General features: G+C 41.7%; 1 protein-coding gene across 19 annotated transcripts in view; it reads left to right on the forward strand.

Moving 5' to 3' along the window:
* MCF2L (MCF.2 cell line derived transforming sequence like) overlaps positions 1–12,611 on the forward strand; it is a 164,320-nt gene extending 151,709 nt beyond the window's left edge. For 7 of the 19 annotated variants that reach the window (XM_056327193.1, XM_056327198.1, XM_056327202.1 and 4 more), the window contains 13 exons: positions 503–724; positions 1,289–1,381; positions 1,915–1,993; positions 2,145–2,211; positions 3,506–3,621; positions 4,285–4,371; positions 5,235–5,294; positions 5,648–5,722; positions 7,883–7,963; positions 9,075–9,202; positions 9,817–9,929; positions 10,056–10,159; positions 10,312–12,611. In XM_056327193.1, the coding sequence (XP_056183168.1) occupies positions 503–724; positions 1,289–1,381; positions 1,915–1,993; positions 2,145–2,211; positions 3,506–3,621; positions 4,285–4,371; positions 5,235–5,294; positions 5,648–5,722; positions 7,883–7,963; positions 9,075–9,202; positions 9,817–9,929; positions 10,056–10,159; positions 10,312–10,406 (1,320 nt within the window). In that variant the 3' untranslated portion in view covers positions 10,407–12,611. The other 12 variants (XM_056327209.1, XM_056327210.1, XM_056327197.1 and 9 more) reach the window with 11 other exon arrangements.
* Positions 12,612–16,437: the final 3,826 nt, after the last annotated feature.

Here is a 16,437-nt window from a genome sequence, read left to right on the forward strand (position 1 = left end):
CCCAAGTTTTTTTCTTATATCTACTTAACACTGAGTTAGAAACTGAAATTTGTTATGAAAAGCGTGGTTTAGGCTACTGTCAAATGGGATTTACATCTATGTCTAAAACTACACCCAGAACTTCCACTCAAAAAACAAACAACAAAAAAAAAAAAAAAAACCAAACAAAACAAAATGTAAGCAGCTTTGCAGCAGAATGCTGGGGAAAAAAAAAACCAAACAAATAATCAAATAAGTGTTTTTTTTCCCCCTCTCTCTCTGTGTAGATCTGTGCTACTGGTACTCCTGACTGTAAAATCCTCCCTGAACAGTGTTGGGGAGAGAAAATTATGTGTAAAAATCCAACACTGATTTTATTTTTATTACATTTCAAATCCAACGTAAACACTGATGTGAGAGATTACTTGGAACAACAGAACTTGTAAAGACCTGTTCAGAGTATGCATTTTAGTCTGCTATGATCTCTTTATAGTTATAAATACCACTTTTTTTTTTGTTCCAGGGAAACCTGAATGAGCTGGGCAAGCTTTTAATGCAGGGATCCTTCAATGTCTGGACTGATCATAAAAAGGGTCACTCGAAGGTGAAAGATTTGGCACGCTTCAAGCCAATGCAGCGACACCTCTTCCTACATGAGAAAGCAGTGCTGTTCTGTAAAAAGCGAGAAGAAAATGGAGAGGGATATGAGAAAGCACCTTCTTATAGCTACAAACACTCCTTAAATGTAAGACACTGAGCAGTCCAGCAAAGTCGAGGTACTGAGGGCTTAGCCTGCAGTAATACAACGTTCTAGTTTTTTGTCTGTGAGGCTGTGTACAGTTTTGTACTGGGAACTTCACCCTTTCAGGCAAACCTAAGTGGTGCTGCACATCTGTGTTACTTTGTGTTTGCTGTCTGGATTGGGGGGGAGGAAATTACCCTTTGAGAAAATCCAAACTGTACTAGTCTAGCTGTATGACAGCTGCATTAATCACACAGAAATTTTAGAGCAGGGTAGTATAAAATAGATATAAGGTTTGGTGGTCTGGATTTGGAGAGACATCTTGTGGGTCAGTCTTAATGTACCTAAACCCTTCTTCCCTCCAAGGTAGCCAAGATGATACAAAGCACTAAATCTCATGTCCAACATGCAAATCATATGTTATTAGCTCTTCTTTTCCTTGAGCAAGAAGCTAAATGTAGTTTTCCTTTTCACAACTAGGGTACCAAAGAATACCAGTAGCCACGTGCTTCCATTGTTACCGTAAACACAATGTAGTAGGTCAGCTTCTGTTCTCTTTGCTTCCAGATGGCAGCAGTTGGAATAACAGAAAATGTCAAAGGTGATGCAAAAAAATTTGAGATCTGGTATAATGCAAGGGAAGAAGTTTACATTATACAGGTAAATAACTTGCCACTACATTTTTTAAAACAAAAGAGAGAGAGAAGGGGGGGGGGTGTCACTGCTCTAATCCTAAGATCTGGAGGTTTTTTCTTCTGTTATATCACTAGTAGACAGTGGTGAGGAAATGTGGGGGGAAAAAAAAGACAAAAATCGGGGAAAAAAAAATAAAAAACAAACCACCACCAGATTAATTCATAAGGTAGTTTCTTAATATATTTCAATTGCAGAGTCTTCTGCGGGGAAAAAATAGTCATGTTTTACAGTATTGATGGAGGATATTGTACACACCATTACTGCTGCTCTCTTTGGGGTAGTGGATGGCTTGGGAGCCATGGTTTGACTATAGCACATGCACAGCTTCTGCCCCAGCATGTGCCAGGTGTTACAACTAGTTTCTGCCACTGAAGAGCTGGAGAGGGAACTCTGTCTGTCCCTCTCGAAGGATTCCTCTGAAGCTGTGCTTTGGCACACAACTGTTTGGGTAATAACTATTCTATGCTTGATGGCTGATTGTATTTATTTTTGGGTAGGCTCCAACCCCTGAAGTTAAAGCTACTTGGGTAAATGAAATAAGAAAAGTGCTGACGAGTCAACTGCAGGCATGCAGAGGTGAAATATTTTGGATATATATTTTTTTTAATCTCTTTTCTCTTTGAACTTCAAAACCTGCACTGTGTATCTTCACTGTGTAGGACTGTAGAAATAAAAAGTTATTAAAATAGATTTATGTTTTGAGTTCTTTCTCTTTCCTCCGTTACAGAAGCTAGTCAGCACAGGACACTAGAACAAACACAGAGCTTACCTCTTCCAACATCATCTTGTACCAGGTAAGTATGTTGTCAAATCAGCCTGGCTGTCTTGTAAATATACTAATACATCTAGTTTGCAGTTCTTCATTACTCCTGTCCCTTACTACTGGCCCTTATCTTATAGGGGTTTGTTAGGTCTCTTCCCACTATAAAGCTGTAAAGCTTTATTTTTATATATTATATATATATATATATATGTAAATGCATCTCCAGAACTGTTAAATTGGGCACCCGTGGCATGGGATTTGCCAGATGAAGAGAACAACACAGAAAAGTAATTTTCTGCACCAGCCAAAATCCTGGTGGTATTATGGGTCTGTCTGTTGAACAGCTAATTATATACTTTACACCCCGGATAAGAGTTATGTGGAGCAGCCTTTTCCTTTCTTTTCTGTTCTGTTTCATTCACCTGGACTATTTTTTTTTTCTTTTCCAATGTCGTGTTACCTTTCTTCTTGTCTTTTTCAGGGCATTATCTTTGCTCTGCCCTTGTACTTTTCCTCCAATTTCCTTTCTTTTTTTAAACTAACTGGTGTGTTGATTCCTCCAGTGTCCCAGCTTCGGAGTCAAGCTTTTCTTCTTTTCCTATTTTTAATCCTTCACCCTACCAACCTATACATTCTTCTGCTTCCACCTTCTCTGACACCTCTTCTTAATCCTCTGCTACTCACTCTTTTTTCTGTGATGTGAGTATGTGTTTGTACCATGTGGTTGTATCTTCAGTTATTCCTGCATGGTGTCTGCTCAAATATCTATCAGTAGCTCTCTGCCCTGCATGTTTTATGCATCTGCTTATCACCCAGGGAGAGTTTCCAAGATATATAGTATTTGTAAGATGTCGTTCTCCATTCCATGCCCAAACAGAGGTGTGATAAGAATCCAGTGGCAAGATCCAGCCTATGTTCATTGTTCATCCCTCAACTGTTCTGTGTTAAGAGCTTCAGAGGGGCAGAGTTTATGCCCTTTTTTTTTTTTTTTTCCGTAGTAAGTTCAGGAGGAAACTGTCAGCACAGAATGTGTGCCTGTAACTGAGAGTGAGTGGAAGTTGTCCTGACCTGTCTTTTCAGGAGCTCCCACTGCCATAGTACGTGTGGTTGCAGTCAGTTAGGGGAGCCTTTTCCTTTGTATGTGGGCATGGTCTTTAAATGCACAATCACCAATGACTTTTTCAGTCCTGAAAGTATCTAATAAATTGTTTTCAGCCTATATATCTGTATGTAAAAGGCAGCCTGTGACCAAAGGTCATCATCCCTGTTCAGACCCGGATTTGCTGGAGATGTATTGATTGTCTTAATTTTCTTCTAATAAACAGTCCTTCACGGAACCACATCAGAAACACCAAAAAAATGGAGGAGAGAAAAGCTGATCTTGCAAGTCTAGAAGGTTATGGCACCACAGTAGCACCAAAGTACCCTGAAAAAGGCAAAGGTGAGTTTACACCTATGTGTTATCTTTAATTGCAAAGAGCATGCCTGCACTGCAGATGCACAGGCAGATCCACCAGCAGAGTAGCCATGGTAGTGCAGGGAAACGCAGCATACACCTGAATGAGCAGGGCTTTGCTGCTTTCATCCCTAAGGCAGTCCACCCACAAAGTGCTGCCCACATTCCACGAGCACACCAGTCTTATTTGCCCTTAGCCTGGGGTTTTTGCGTTCCACTTTGTGGTGTGGACAGGCCCAAAGCCACCTTGAATGAAGGGTAGCCAAAAGAAGGTGGGAACGATGTGTTACGAGGCCCAAGTCTGCAGCAGATCTTCTCTTAGAGCTGCCCAGCTTCTCAGAGTTCTCTTACCCTGGATAAATTTCTCAGCATTACCTGTTCTAAAGAGTTTTAATTTAGTTTTTGGTTTGGGGATTTTTTTTCTCCTTAATTTTGGTTCCCATAATGGAGATTTATTGAACCAGTGGCAGGACAAGCCCTGCATAGCGAGAACAACTGGCCACTTGGGTTCATCTGTTGTACCTGGCCTTTCAGTTGTCCTTTCTCATCCTAACATGCAGGTTCCTGACAGGGCTGCAAACAGTTTTTTGCCTTGATCTTTTCATGGCCGTCTCCTCTTTCTTTCTATGTCTTTCTCTTCCTTTGTAGATGACACTAGCTCTACCTCAGAATGCTCTGTACTGTCAAAAAAGCGCTTTACGCTGCATAGCTTTACTAACCTCAAAAATCAGAAAGGTAATTAAAAAAAAATGAATAAAGCTAGACTGTTTTCTGTTTAAGGCTGTAATTGAAGCATCACTTTGTATATGTGTGTAGTGTTAACAGGTATTCGGTGTATGCACTAGCTTGTTCTCCTGAGGTCAAGCTGGGTTCTTGAGTCAATGACCCTGACAGGGAGATATCAAAAGAAACCAGCTCCAAAGTGGGAGGGGGAGGTGCAGCTGGGAAAAGTGGAGCTGTTGGAGATGCAGGAGGAGAAGTGCAGTTTCCAGTGCCTCTAGCCTCACTATCAAGGCTAAGGAGGAAGTGTATAGTGCCCTATTCCTGTAGGAAAACTAGAGGAAGGAATTTGTCTTCAGATCAGACACCTGGCCTGCTTCTCGCTTCAGTGGATCTGCCCCAAATGCAGTTGTACTTGGCAAAAAGGAATCAAGGTTTTCTAGATTACTTCTCTGTTGGCATACTTGCTAACAAAACTCCCAAAGCATGACTACAGCAGAATGTGTATGATGGTGGTGTTTTGCTGGATACAAAAATAAATAAGAATTTCCCTATGCTTCCAGAAACAGTCTTTACTTTTTTCCCTAAAACTGGCAATAGGAGACTGAGACCTTTCTTGCTTCCTCCTGCCAAGTAATTGCACCGGTACATTCACTTCTTGCTTTGAACAGCTGTCTTGAACACTGAATTGCACTGTGATGATGGCCCTTGTTCAAGAGCATGGTGTTGGTTTGGGGTTGTTTTTTTTTTCCTTCCAGCAACCTTTCAGAATGCCTTTTAAAAACCTGATTACCTTTGAGTTCTTTCTGGAGAGACTCTAGGGATGTGTATCTAATGCTAATGAGGTGAGCACTAATATCCCATGCTTGCCTTGACAGAAACTCCATCTCCTTCTGCTAAAAGCCAGATATTGCCAATGATCCTTCTTACAGGACCAGGTATTGAAGTAGCACTAGATTTATATAAAAATGATTGCTTAATTTGGTATTGTTTGTCTAAAATTGAAATTAATTGTATTCAGTTGATACCTAGTTCATTTAGAAAATTTTACATTTATTTTCGTCTATTACTATAAAATAAATTTGTCAATTTATCTGCAAATAACTACCTGTAAATAATTAATTCCTTCTGCTGTAATTAACCAATGACAGCTAAAATTAGAGTGATTACAGAAATCCGCTTGTTTTCCAGTGTAAACTCAAAGGTAGTTAGCATGCAATCCACCTATTCTCTTTTTTCCAGTTCTTCAATATCTCTCTTCTGTGTTTTTTGCCTATTCATCCTCCTGCAGCCTCTCCTACCAGTCCTGACAAAAAAGCTAAACGGCATGAAGTAGTGAGTGACCCAACTCCTTTTGGTTTAAGAGGTATAGTGATACCACATCTTGTACTCCACAAATAGCCATGCATTCCTCATGTAATATGTTACATCAGAGCGCTTTCAGCTGAGTTTTTCTAAGTGGGTCTGTCAGCTTCTGTATATACTGGGTTTGATAGTACAATTGGCTAAAGGTTTACACTTGGCATCAAATAAAGTAGTATACAGCTAACTAGGTTTTGGGAGACGGCAATGCAAAAGGGGTCATCTGCTGAAGAAATAACCAGAAGCTGGGTGTTTAATGGAATTACAGGGGCATCCAGTTGCTGTGAGACACATGGTTTTCCAGTCAGCATTGTCCTGTCACTGTGCTCCTTGTGGAGGAGATTTAACTTTTTAAAAAAGGAAGGGAAAAAAAAGAAATGCAAAACTCATGTACTCTAGTCAGAGTGGGGATCATCACTGCCATGTGGAATTTCTATTTTAGATTTGCTTTTATTACTGCAGTCACAGTCCTGTTGCATCTTTCTTTGGGTGACAGCAGACAATTTTTACCACCCTGTGAACCCCAGATGTTGTAACTGAACCCATTTAACTGTAGCAGTTTCCCTTCTGTCCTCCCAACCCATAGCTAAGCAAAGAACAGAAAAGCATTTCAGTTAAATGACCCATTTCTAACCAGCAAGGCTGTTGGTGAACGCTTGAGTACAAATCCCTAGGGCTAATTAACTAAAGAGTACAAGGAGAGCAGTTGCTCTCTTCCTGACTTTCTTTCCGTCACCATCTCTTAGAAAATACTATTCTAAAGATGAGGCTGTTTCAAGCCCTTCTTTCATCCTCTTCTCCAGGTTTCCATAGCCTCTGTCTTTCTCTCACCTGTAGAAATGATACAGGTTCAGCTGCTGTGCTGGGGAACACCATTCACTTGTCTGAGCAGCAGGCAATGTAATCCCAGGCTGGATGCATGCAGAAACTCCACAAGTGGGAATATGGGAGTTACAAGGTTAATTTTCTGCAGGTATCAGTCAAACCTCTGAGATCTCCAGGTGCCTTAGAAATCCTGAGGGCTTGAAAATGCTATTAGAAAGAAAAGGGTGTTTTGTGGCCTTTTCCACAGATGATGGAATTTTCCAGGGTGGAGGGTCCTTTTCCATTACTAATTTACAGTAAAACTGTTGGAACAGACTTGTCTGATTTGCTGTCTGGTCCAGTAGCCTCTCACTTTATGAAACTACTAAACCAAGTAAATGAATTTAAAACATCTGGTAACTCCCTTTCCTGTCTTGCACCTTCCAATCTCTTTTCTGACGCTATCTCTTCTCCTTCCCCAACTCAGGGATAAGCAGGCAGTTGACCCAGGCATTTCAGGATGAAACTGCAGCAGGTGATGGCCACAGCTCCCCAGTGCAGAGCACACTGCTCCACTTACGTCCTTTCACTGCTCTATTGCTCTGATTTACATCATAGTGAGCTCAAGGATCTTGCAGATAGATCCTATGTCTGTGAAGAAATCTGCAGGCCCATTTCTGAAGAGAAGTGGTTAATGAATCCTTGGTTTTCCTAGCACCATCAAATCTAAACTCATTTCTGCTTCACCTCATCTTTTCTCAAGACTGTCTGCCATTTTCTTACCTTTTCTGCCTTTATAGGGAGCTCAGATCTAGTCACACTGTGCAGAAACACACATAGACATTGAATGCACATGCATAATTTTGGTGCTTGTAGTTAGCTAATATGAATATGGCCATAGTGACCACTTCCCTGCCCAGGATGAGATGGGCTTTTTTACAGACTTGCTAATAATAGAGCAACAGCTTGTATGAGGAGTAGGAGTGCTGTTGCTATGGCAGGATCAGGCACGTCTGCTTTTACCCACATCAGCACACTGTGTGAAAAGAAAGAGGCTGAAGAACAAGAGCTGTTACCCAAAATGTTCCAGGTGAGCAGGCCAGTGAGTATGATGCTGCAGGCAGAGCAATTTACAGTGATTTCACTTTCTGTTTCTTCTGTGCAACGTGTTGGTTCTGTTTCTAATGAGAGCTTGGAATAATTAGGAGAAACCAAGTTTTCTTTTGTTGCATTGTTCTTGACTTGGAAATAATGGAAAGGGTTTCATGAGCCTGTGTCCCATGAGCCAACTATAAGATGTGAACTTATAAGGAAATTTTCATGGAATACAGCAGGAATTTATTACTCAGTTTCTTCACAGATGGAAGTTCATTCTTAACCCTGGACAGGGCCAAATGGGTCAGTACTTCTAACCTTGTGCAGGTCATCCAGCGCAGGCGAGGTAAAAGTCCTACTCTGTTTGGTGTGCTCTAGGTGTGATTTGTTTCTGTGATTCTTAGATTGCTTTGGCTTTACTCTCTGACAGTGCTCAGGTTTTTTTCCTAATGCACTGGCATGACCAGCTGTGTGACAAATGCCTCGGAAGCAGCGAAGGGCAAAAATGCTGGTGCTTTCTCAACTTAACAAGTAGTTACATAAAAGTTGCGAGGTTTGTTCTTGCTTTCATTCTTTTCATTAAATTTCATCGTTGTTACCATTTGGCTTGAACCAAAATCTTACTTACAAATATTTGTATTTTATTATGACTTTTTTTCATTATAAGCTTGACACATTAGCAGCTGCTGACCTTAGTGAAAAGCATGGTACTAGTAAAACTTACTGTAGTTTTATTTGGAGAGGGATTTTGTACACTCTGGATATGATTGAGCTTCGTAAATAAATGAAATGCTTCACTCTGAGAGAGAAAAAGGAACACTTGGCAATAAATGACAGGCAGGAGATTGGTTTTGTGGTGTTTGGTGCAGTGACTTAATACCAAGATAAGTCAGCGTGATTAAGTATCCTTGTGTCAGCCTGAATACCCTTAAATAATAAGCTGCCTTGTCAGATGAAGTGCAGAGTGCCTGGAGCTTGTGTTGAATTTCTTGACAGCTCTAAGGGCTCAGAAGTTTGAAGGAGGTAGTGTGCCTCCATCCCTTGTTCCAGTAGGCTGGATAGGTTGTTTTGGATGACAGTCCTGTGTGTTCATCCTCTTCCCATAAAGTCCTCTACCTCCTCCCAAGCAAAAGAGTATCTATCCATTGTTCATCTTTGTATAAGAGAGAAATAGCTGCTTTTTAGTTGGGAATGTGCATTCTTTCCATCTGTTTCACTCTGTATAAATCCAAAGGGCCAAATTCACTGCTGTGCATTGCCACAACTCCACCTACGCTGATGGAAATGGGTCAACTTCTGCCAGCTGTGAATTTCACCCAGTGGCTGTAATAACTTCCCTGTGTGCAGTTTATCTGCTGTTTATGTAGATCACTTAAGAGCTTTTCCGCAGGAAGAACATTCCTCCCAGTCAGTGGCTCACTGCTGCAAAGTTAACTGTTGGCTGTTTGTTCCTCAAGGCTGGGCAAAAACGTCTCATTCTCTTGATGCATCTGAAGAAAATGATGGCTGGTCTAGTGCTGAAGATCCGCTGAATTCATCGGATGCGGAGGAAGAAGGGGGAGGAAGGGGAGGCGAGATGAAGCTGGTAACCAGAAATGCTTTCCTATTGAGCTAAGCAAATGATACCAATACATCGTGTGTGGCAGTATACAGGAATGCTTTTGAAAATTGCAGGAATGAAAGTGTCTGCCTTGAAATTCTCAGCTGGGCAAAATTCCTAGGGGAATGGAAATTATCCTCTTCTCTTAAATGAGCCTTGTGTTTGTATCTTGGGAAGATCCATCTGTGCTTTTGTGTACCTGCAGGCTAGTGAGACCGTGACTGCTTATGCCATAGTACAGCAGTCAAGCAATGACATGCTGAGCTACCATGTCAACAAACTTCCACACGTACATCACATCGCTAGTCTGCCAGCTTGTTTTTTGTCTTTTCTTTTGATTTTTTTCTGTAGAGATTTGAATTAATTGTTGTGATGGAAACATTTCCCTAAATGTTTTTCAGGGTGTGAGAATTCATGTACTGAATTTACTTGTAATCAAACAGCAAAGTTTTACTGCTTCTCAGGATGTATGTTTACACCATCTTCAGCATGTATGTGCATGAGAAAGAAGGGAAAAGTATAATTTCATAACAAATGTTGCAACCTTAAAGTACACAATAGAAATAATTTGTTTATGTTTTTCCTCTGTGTGCATTTAGACTCCCGGTAAATATACAGTTGTGACTGATTATGAGAAAGGAGTTTCTGAAGAATTTACAGTGAAAAGTGGAGATCTAGTTCAACTGATTCGTGAAGGGGAGGATGGACTTTGGTACGCAGATCTGTGTTTGGAAATTTTTATACGCAGAACTGTGTTTGGAAGGCAGATATTTAGGGCAAAACTTTCAAAGCCATCAAATGAAGCAATCTGACTTTCTATTTTTTTATATTTTTTTAGGTATGTAAAGAACCTGAGCACTGGTAGAGAAGGTTGGATCCCAGCAAACAATCTGCTGATACTCATAGGCAATTCGAAATCAGCTCAATCTTTAAGCAGCTCTGGTAGGCTATTTATTTTAAATGAGATGATTGTCTCTCTGAAGATTCCTGTTATTGAAGAAAGTTGTGAAAAACAGCAACCATATCATATTTTCTTGCCTTTTTTCTTTCTTTCTTTTTCTTTCTTTCTTTCTTTCCGTCTTTCTTTTTTCCAGAATCAGGCACTGCCTCCAGCACTTTGAGCACATCGTCAAGTTGCAGTGATAGCTGCAATGCCAGCAGCACCAGCTTCTCAGACATTAAGGGCTAACACTAAATTTTCACCCCACCTCCACGGAAGGTAAATCCCGGAGTTGGTCATTTTGTGCAGAGTTCTGGACATTGGACTCCAACGGAGAACCACCAGTTCTGTGTTGCCAGCCATGCGTATTTTCAGTGATTTTTACAGGTTCTCCCAGAAGATCCCAACGAAAAGTGCATGGAATGTGAAGTTGTAAATAAAAGTTGAATGATTTGAAATAGGGTCTTGTAGAGGCTTCTGCTCTGAAGTTTGAAGCTGCAGAGCTGTAGGCATAGAACACATTTTCTCATTGATACACAATCAGGTTTCTGCAGAACTGTATCATTTCGTAACAGCCAGAATCTGAATGTGAGCAAACAAAATGTGGTCAGTGCTAAATCCTCTTTGTAAACTAATAACATAGCAATCACTGTACAGGAGTAGGTATGAGGATAATAAATCAGAGTTTACAATTTCTCCTCCCAAAAAACCTCTTTTCTCCAAGGATGTACCTCAGTGCAGTGAATGGGACTCTTACAGCAACCAGGAAGGAGGTTTGATCCAGCCATTTTTCTTCTTATGGGTCTTCAGGACATTCTTCTGCTCCCTAGAGACTGGGATGCAGACATGACCAATTCACTGACCACAGCAGCATCAAAAGAAACTATTGTTTTGTCCTTTCCAACCTTTTTATGTGTGCAATGCAATAGCTGTTTTCTGAGGTATTTTGGCCTCACAACCAAATTATTCACCAAGATCACTGTGTTTACATAGCCTTGGCAATTTAGTAGTATCTTTTTCCTTATGCAGGTACACAATGAAACACAAATGTTCTTATTCACTAAATGATTTCTTAATAAATGGAAATGGCATGGTTACCTTCAGCTCTCACAATTAACATGCAGTTACAGGCGGAGGAAACTTGTGGCTGCACTATGGGTCAAGAGCCGTCCTTCAGACAAACCTATGAGGGCTAGAAATCAGACTATTTTTAGTCGGTAGTGTTTGTTGCAGATTTATTCAAAGAGAAAAAAATAATGACATAATTTTTCTATAAAAGGGAAGCAGGGGAGAATAAAGATCTTTATTAGAGAAGAGTCAGATTCATGCTACAGGCAAGTATTTTAAATTTTTTTAAAGGAAAGGTAATGCTAAACTTGCCCTTTTTCAAGGTATGATGTAAGCCAATGTTGTAGATTTTCACATTCTCAAATGTTCTTTGCATGTCATCCTTACAAACAGTCCAAACTCTGTGCATGTATGGAATATTGTATTCATTCCTGTCCACCTCTCAAATATTTTTACTTATATGAAAATAGGGTTTTAACTGATTCATGTATCATATCACTTAAAAATAATGCGGATGTTAAGAGCCTAATTTTTCAGAAGCACTAAGCACAGCAGTCATGTCAGTTATGTCAACAGGAACTGCTGTTTAATCATCAGATCCTCTGATGGCTGAGCCCTGAAGTGTATCTTTATGCCAGAATTCTATATTTTTGAGACTGCAGCTTAGGAAAATTAAATGGCAAATATTCTAAAGATTTATCTTACTCCTTGGTTGCAAAAGCAACCCTACTGCAGATGCAATCAAAATGCAGCTGACCATGGTCAGTACAAATTGAAACATATATATACACACACATATATTTATGCACATATATATGTGCATGTATGTGCTTGTGTGTATATGTGTGTGTAGATATGTATATGTGTGTAGATATAATGTATCAATGTAAAAGTTGTATTTATAGTCTTCATGCTGCTGAATGTGTCACTTTACAATTCCATAAATACTTAGGTTTCTTGCAATACTGCAATATAAAGTTTGATCAGGGTTTTACTTCAGGCATCTTTTCCAATGCAGAAATCCTCTGATCTTTTTTTAATTATCCCATATAATACTGTGCTGACCAGGAATATTTAGTCTGATATTTAACAACGGAATGGCAACATAAGATTCAGCTTATCTTCATCTATATAAGTTATTTTGTAAATTATCTGTAACATAATTTACTTATATATTGCTGTCATTGCCAGGATGAGACTGTCCTTTCATTTGTCACTGCAGCCTCATTTGTGTTATTTCAGCGGTTTTCTCCACATCATAGCACTTTAATACAACCCATTTCACCATTTCCTTTTTTACTGCTGTTGTGAATTAGAAGTACAAAGTCAGAGGTCCTATTGTAATTAATTTGAATAAATTTCAGCGCTTCTTGCTGAATGCCTTTATGTAGACATGTTCTGTGTTTTATTTTCTCTCACAGTCTTAAAAGCTTCTTACGGGTATCGCATAAAAACAGACAGGCTGAAGGATTTGGAACAGAAAACCAGGTCTGTCTAGCTGTCGCTTGTCAGGGTCCATATGTTCATATCCTTTGCCTAGTCATTGTGGGACCATCTCAGAAGAACAGCGTTTCACCCTTGTGATCCTGTCTCACCTGGTGTGGGGGAATTAAAGCGTGCCTGCAGGCTGAGGATAAAAAAATGAAAGCCAGTGCCAGGTAATCAGATTGATTCCCTTTCTCCCACACACTCGTTTTTGAAAGACAGCACATTGCTGTTGGGTTTTCCTGAAGCAAGCTATGTATCATCCCATGGTTCCTCTCCTGTATGCACGCTCCTCCTGATCCTGTGGTTTGAGCAGAACAAGTTGGAGGTCCATGTCTGGCCACAGCTCATGAGAAATGAGAAACCATGTTCACCCTTGCAGCATCTGAAGAGGAACATGTTTGCGCATTTACTGATTAATGGTTTTAAGGGCCATCATGGTAAGGAGGTGAATTTTACGCTGACTGGAGTCATCTGGGCTGAGTTGGTGGCCATGTGCAATTACACAGTTCAAATAAGGTGTTATTAGGATCTGATTGCTTTTATTTACTCTTGTTCCTGTTGACAGCTACCTCTGTAGTAGGTAGTCCTACTTTTGTGAGCGAAAGGAGGTCCAGCCTTTCTGAGCAGAGTCACATCATACTAGTTAGAGCAAAAGAAAGAAAGAATTCCAGGCCAGATTTATCTTAGTGGAAATTAAATAATTTTCTATGTAAAACCCTAATAATGATTGGTCTCTTTTTAATTGTAAGGATGGTTTTTCCTATTGCAAAGACTATGGACTCATCTTGGGTTTCTTATATCCTAGATAACTGGCTTAAAGTTGGAGCATGGTCTCCGCAGACACAGAAGCAGTTTTCTGGCTGGAATACAAAACCCTCTCTCCATTCTGCACAGCCATTGTCATTGGGCAAAACTGAGGACTTTGAACCATAACTTGTTTACATCACTTACCTCAAGATGACAGGGACTCCCATTCCTCTTCTGTATCGTATATCAGATAGTTGTTATGAACTGCATCGTAAAGTGTGGCGTATCCGCACAAGTCCCCAGAATTAGCAGTCTCCCTGGATTGGTATGGGTGAGTGCCAAATCTGCCTTGTATGAGGAAGCTACCCAAGTTCAATTCCCTTAACTTGGGATGCAGGAATAGAAGAGCCAGATTCTGTTGTCCCTTAATATCTGTTGTAAACTGTGTCTAGATACTGTATGATCAAAATAAGATGTTTAGATGTTGAAGTAGCTTCTCTGGGCTTTCATTTGAAAGGAGATGAATAGGTAATGTGTAAGCTGTGATGGCCACATTAGCAACAACTAATTTTATTGTTTTAGCAGCTGTTAAGGAAGATGAAGATGCGATCCTTTCAGAGACTCAGGGCAGGTGGAAAGAAATGAATGGCTAGGTAAAGAGTCGCAGAGGGTGAAGTAGTTTTCTGACCTGTAATAGCAAAGCACTTGATAAATACCTTCTCCTGCCTTTACAAACACCCCGGCAGGGTGAGGCCAGCTGCAGCAGCTGGACAACCCAAGGCCTTTGGCAGAGGTATTAGATGTGCTTCACTTACTTTGTTCCAGGCAGCTTCCAGAAGCCCTCTTTAAATGCTGTCTGACATACTTCTAAAATTTCCCCTTCTTCCCTTAACACATCCAGGAAAGAAATTTAAGGCTTGTGAAATTTTGAGCTTGTCACTTTTCTGTGCAGAAGGCTGTGTAATACCGTCTTCAAATAGCAACGTGGGGACCAAAGCAGCTGTTCGCCACAGTCAGTGAGCTGTTGCATAAAAGGCAGCGGGAGCTGCTCCTGAGACCCAGCTCAGGTGAAGGGATGCCAGCTCCCTCACCAGCAAGACTGGATCAGATTTTTCTTGGGGTTTTTTTTTTCATTCCTTTCCATGTATTTCCAAGCTGCTGCGCCTCAAGCTGATGCTTTCAGGGAACCATCCACAATGGCGCTGGGTTAGAGTTCAGCATTTTGTGTGCACAGTCTTCCCAGCTCGTTTCCCAGGCACACTTTCCAGCTTCATCTATCACTTGATCACTTGGCCATTCACTATCGCAAGCTGTTTCTGTGGCTCTCTGGAGCTGGCCTTGGCTTTGATATCCTGCAAATGTTGTATCCTCAGGAAATCCAGCCTTTTACTGCAGACCCTCTGCTGTCCTTCCAGAAGGTACATGCTGCCCTACTTCTCACCCTGCTTTGTTGAGCACTGGGGATGCCTTGCTGCCCTCCTGCCCCAGTTGGCCACTCACCCCCCAGGCAGTGCCTTCACCAGCTCTCAGCCATGGCTGCTGGAGCCCCTGTTACCTGGCTCTTTCTCGAGCATCCTTGTTTCCTCCTTTTTCTCCTTGCTTTCTTGGTGGATGATCCGCTCAGCAAGCAGAAACTCAGATGCCACCTCTCTGTGGATAATCCAGCTCAGTAAATGCCCATTTAAGAGAAAGAATCTTTTTTTAAGACAAAGAAGGATGTCTAGTAGTCTTTATTTTCCAAACTGGCTGTCAGTTTACTTAATACCTCTTTCATTTGACTGGAGCTAGCGTTGCTCTGCATTGCTAAAAGTTGGTTAAGTGTGTAAATGATGTTTGGCAACCTGGGCACCGTAGGCTGGCCCCACCGCAGGCTCCTTTGTACCAGAGCAGCTACTCATTGTGCCAGCCTGGAGGGATGGAGGGATGGCAAGGGACTGGTTTGCTGGTGGGGCGAGGGGCTGTCACATGTCAGCCAGAGGTTAAAAGGCAGAGGGAAGAATGCAGAGTGGGTTATTTTTTGAGGGGAGCATACGGGGCTGGCGGGTGCAGTGGGGTGAGGAGCACAGGGGTGGAAAGTTGTTTCAGCATGAAAAAATGCTGCATGTTGTGTGCCAAAGTAGAAGCTGCATGGAGCTGCTGCCAGCCCAGCAGCAAACTCCCCTCCTGCCTCACAAGCAGTGCACCCGTAGCCCTGCCAGCTCCAGGGAGCAGCTGTTATTCCCTCACCTTTTCCCTGGCAGTTTTTGGCTGGGTCAGCTCCCAGAACGGGTGCAGCATTCCGCTCTCCTAAGCAGTAGCACCCACGCTCACTCCTGTGGTTGTGGCCTCTGCGATGTCCCTGGCCAAGACAGCCCCCAAAGGCAGCAGCAGCGCAGGGGCAAGGGGTGCCAGGGGTCTCTGCTGAAGCATGAAACATCCGAGCCCAAAGCCCAAGCCTTTTGAGAAATCTGGGGGCAGCATTACACCTAGACAAAGCCCCGAGAGGAAAAAAAGCAGCGTGGTGTACACAAAAGGCAGGCTGCAGGACGAAGTGGCAGTGTTTCCTCACCCAGCCTAGCAGCGTAGCACGAAGATGAGTTCCTCAGCCCTTCGCAAGGAGGGACGGAGTTGCAGCTGGGGCAAAGGCAAACCACAAGGAGCTCTGCCAGTTCCTCCATGGCTCTGACCTGTGGCCAAAATCACCCACAACAGCAAGTCTGTGTAGCAGAAAGACAGGAAGAGCTGGCTGCACTAAAATATGCTTGCTGGGTATCTTTGCACCCCTCCCCAGGTACTGCTGCCGCCGCCTGTACCAGCAGCAGCCTAGAGATGGTGGTAGAAAATCAAGGATCAAGTTTTGCATTTTTGTCGTGACAGGTTTTTACTCAGATTAGCCAGTTTAGCGCTGAAATATTATCTTTGACAATTCATTTGAAGTGAATTGATTAATCGCCTTTCAGGTTTTTATATTTATTCTGTGCACATCAATTGACAAGAC

Source organism: Falco biarmicus, chromosome 2 (assembly GCF_023638135.1).
Source record: "Falco biarmicus isolate bFalBia1 chromosome 2, bFalBia1.pri, whole genome shotgun sequence".
Lineage (NCBI taxonomy): Eukaryota > Metazoa > Chordata > Aves > Falconiformes > Falconidae > Falco > Falco biarmicus.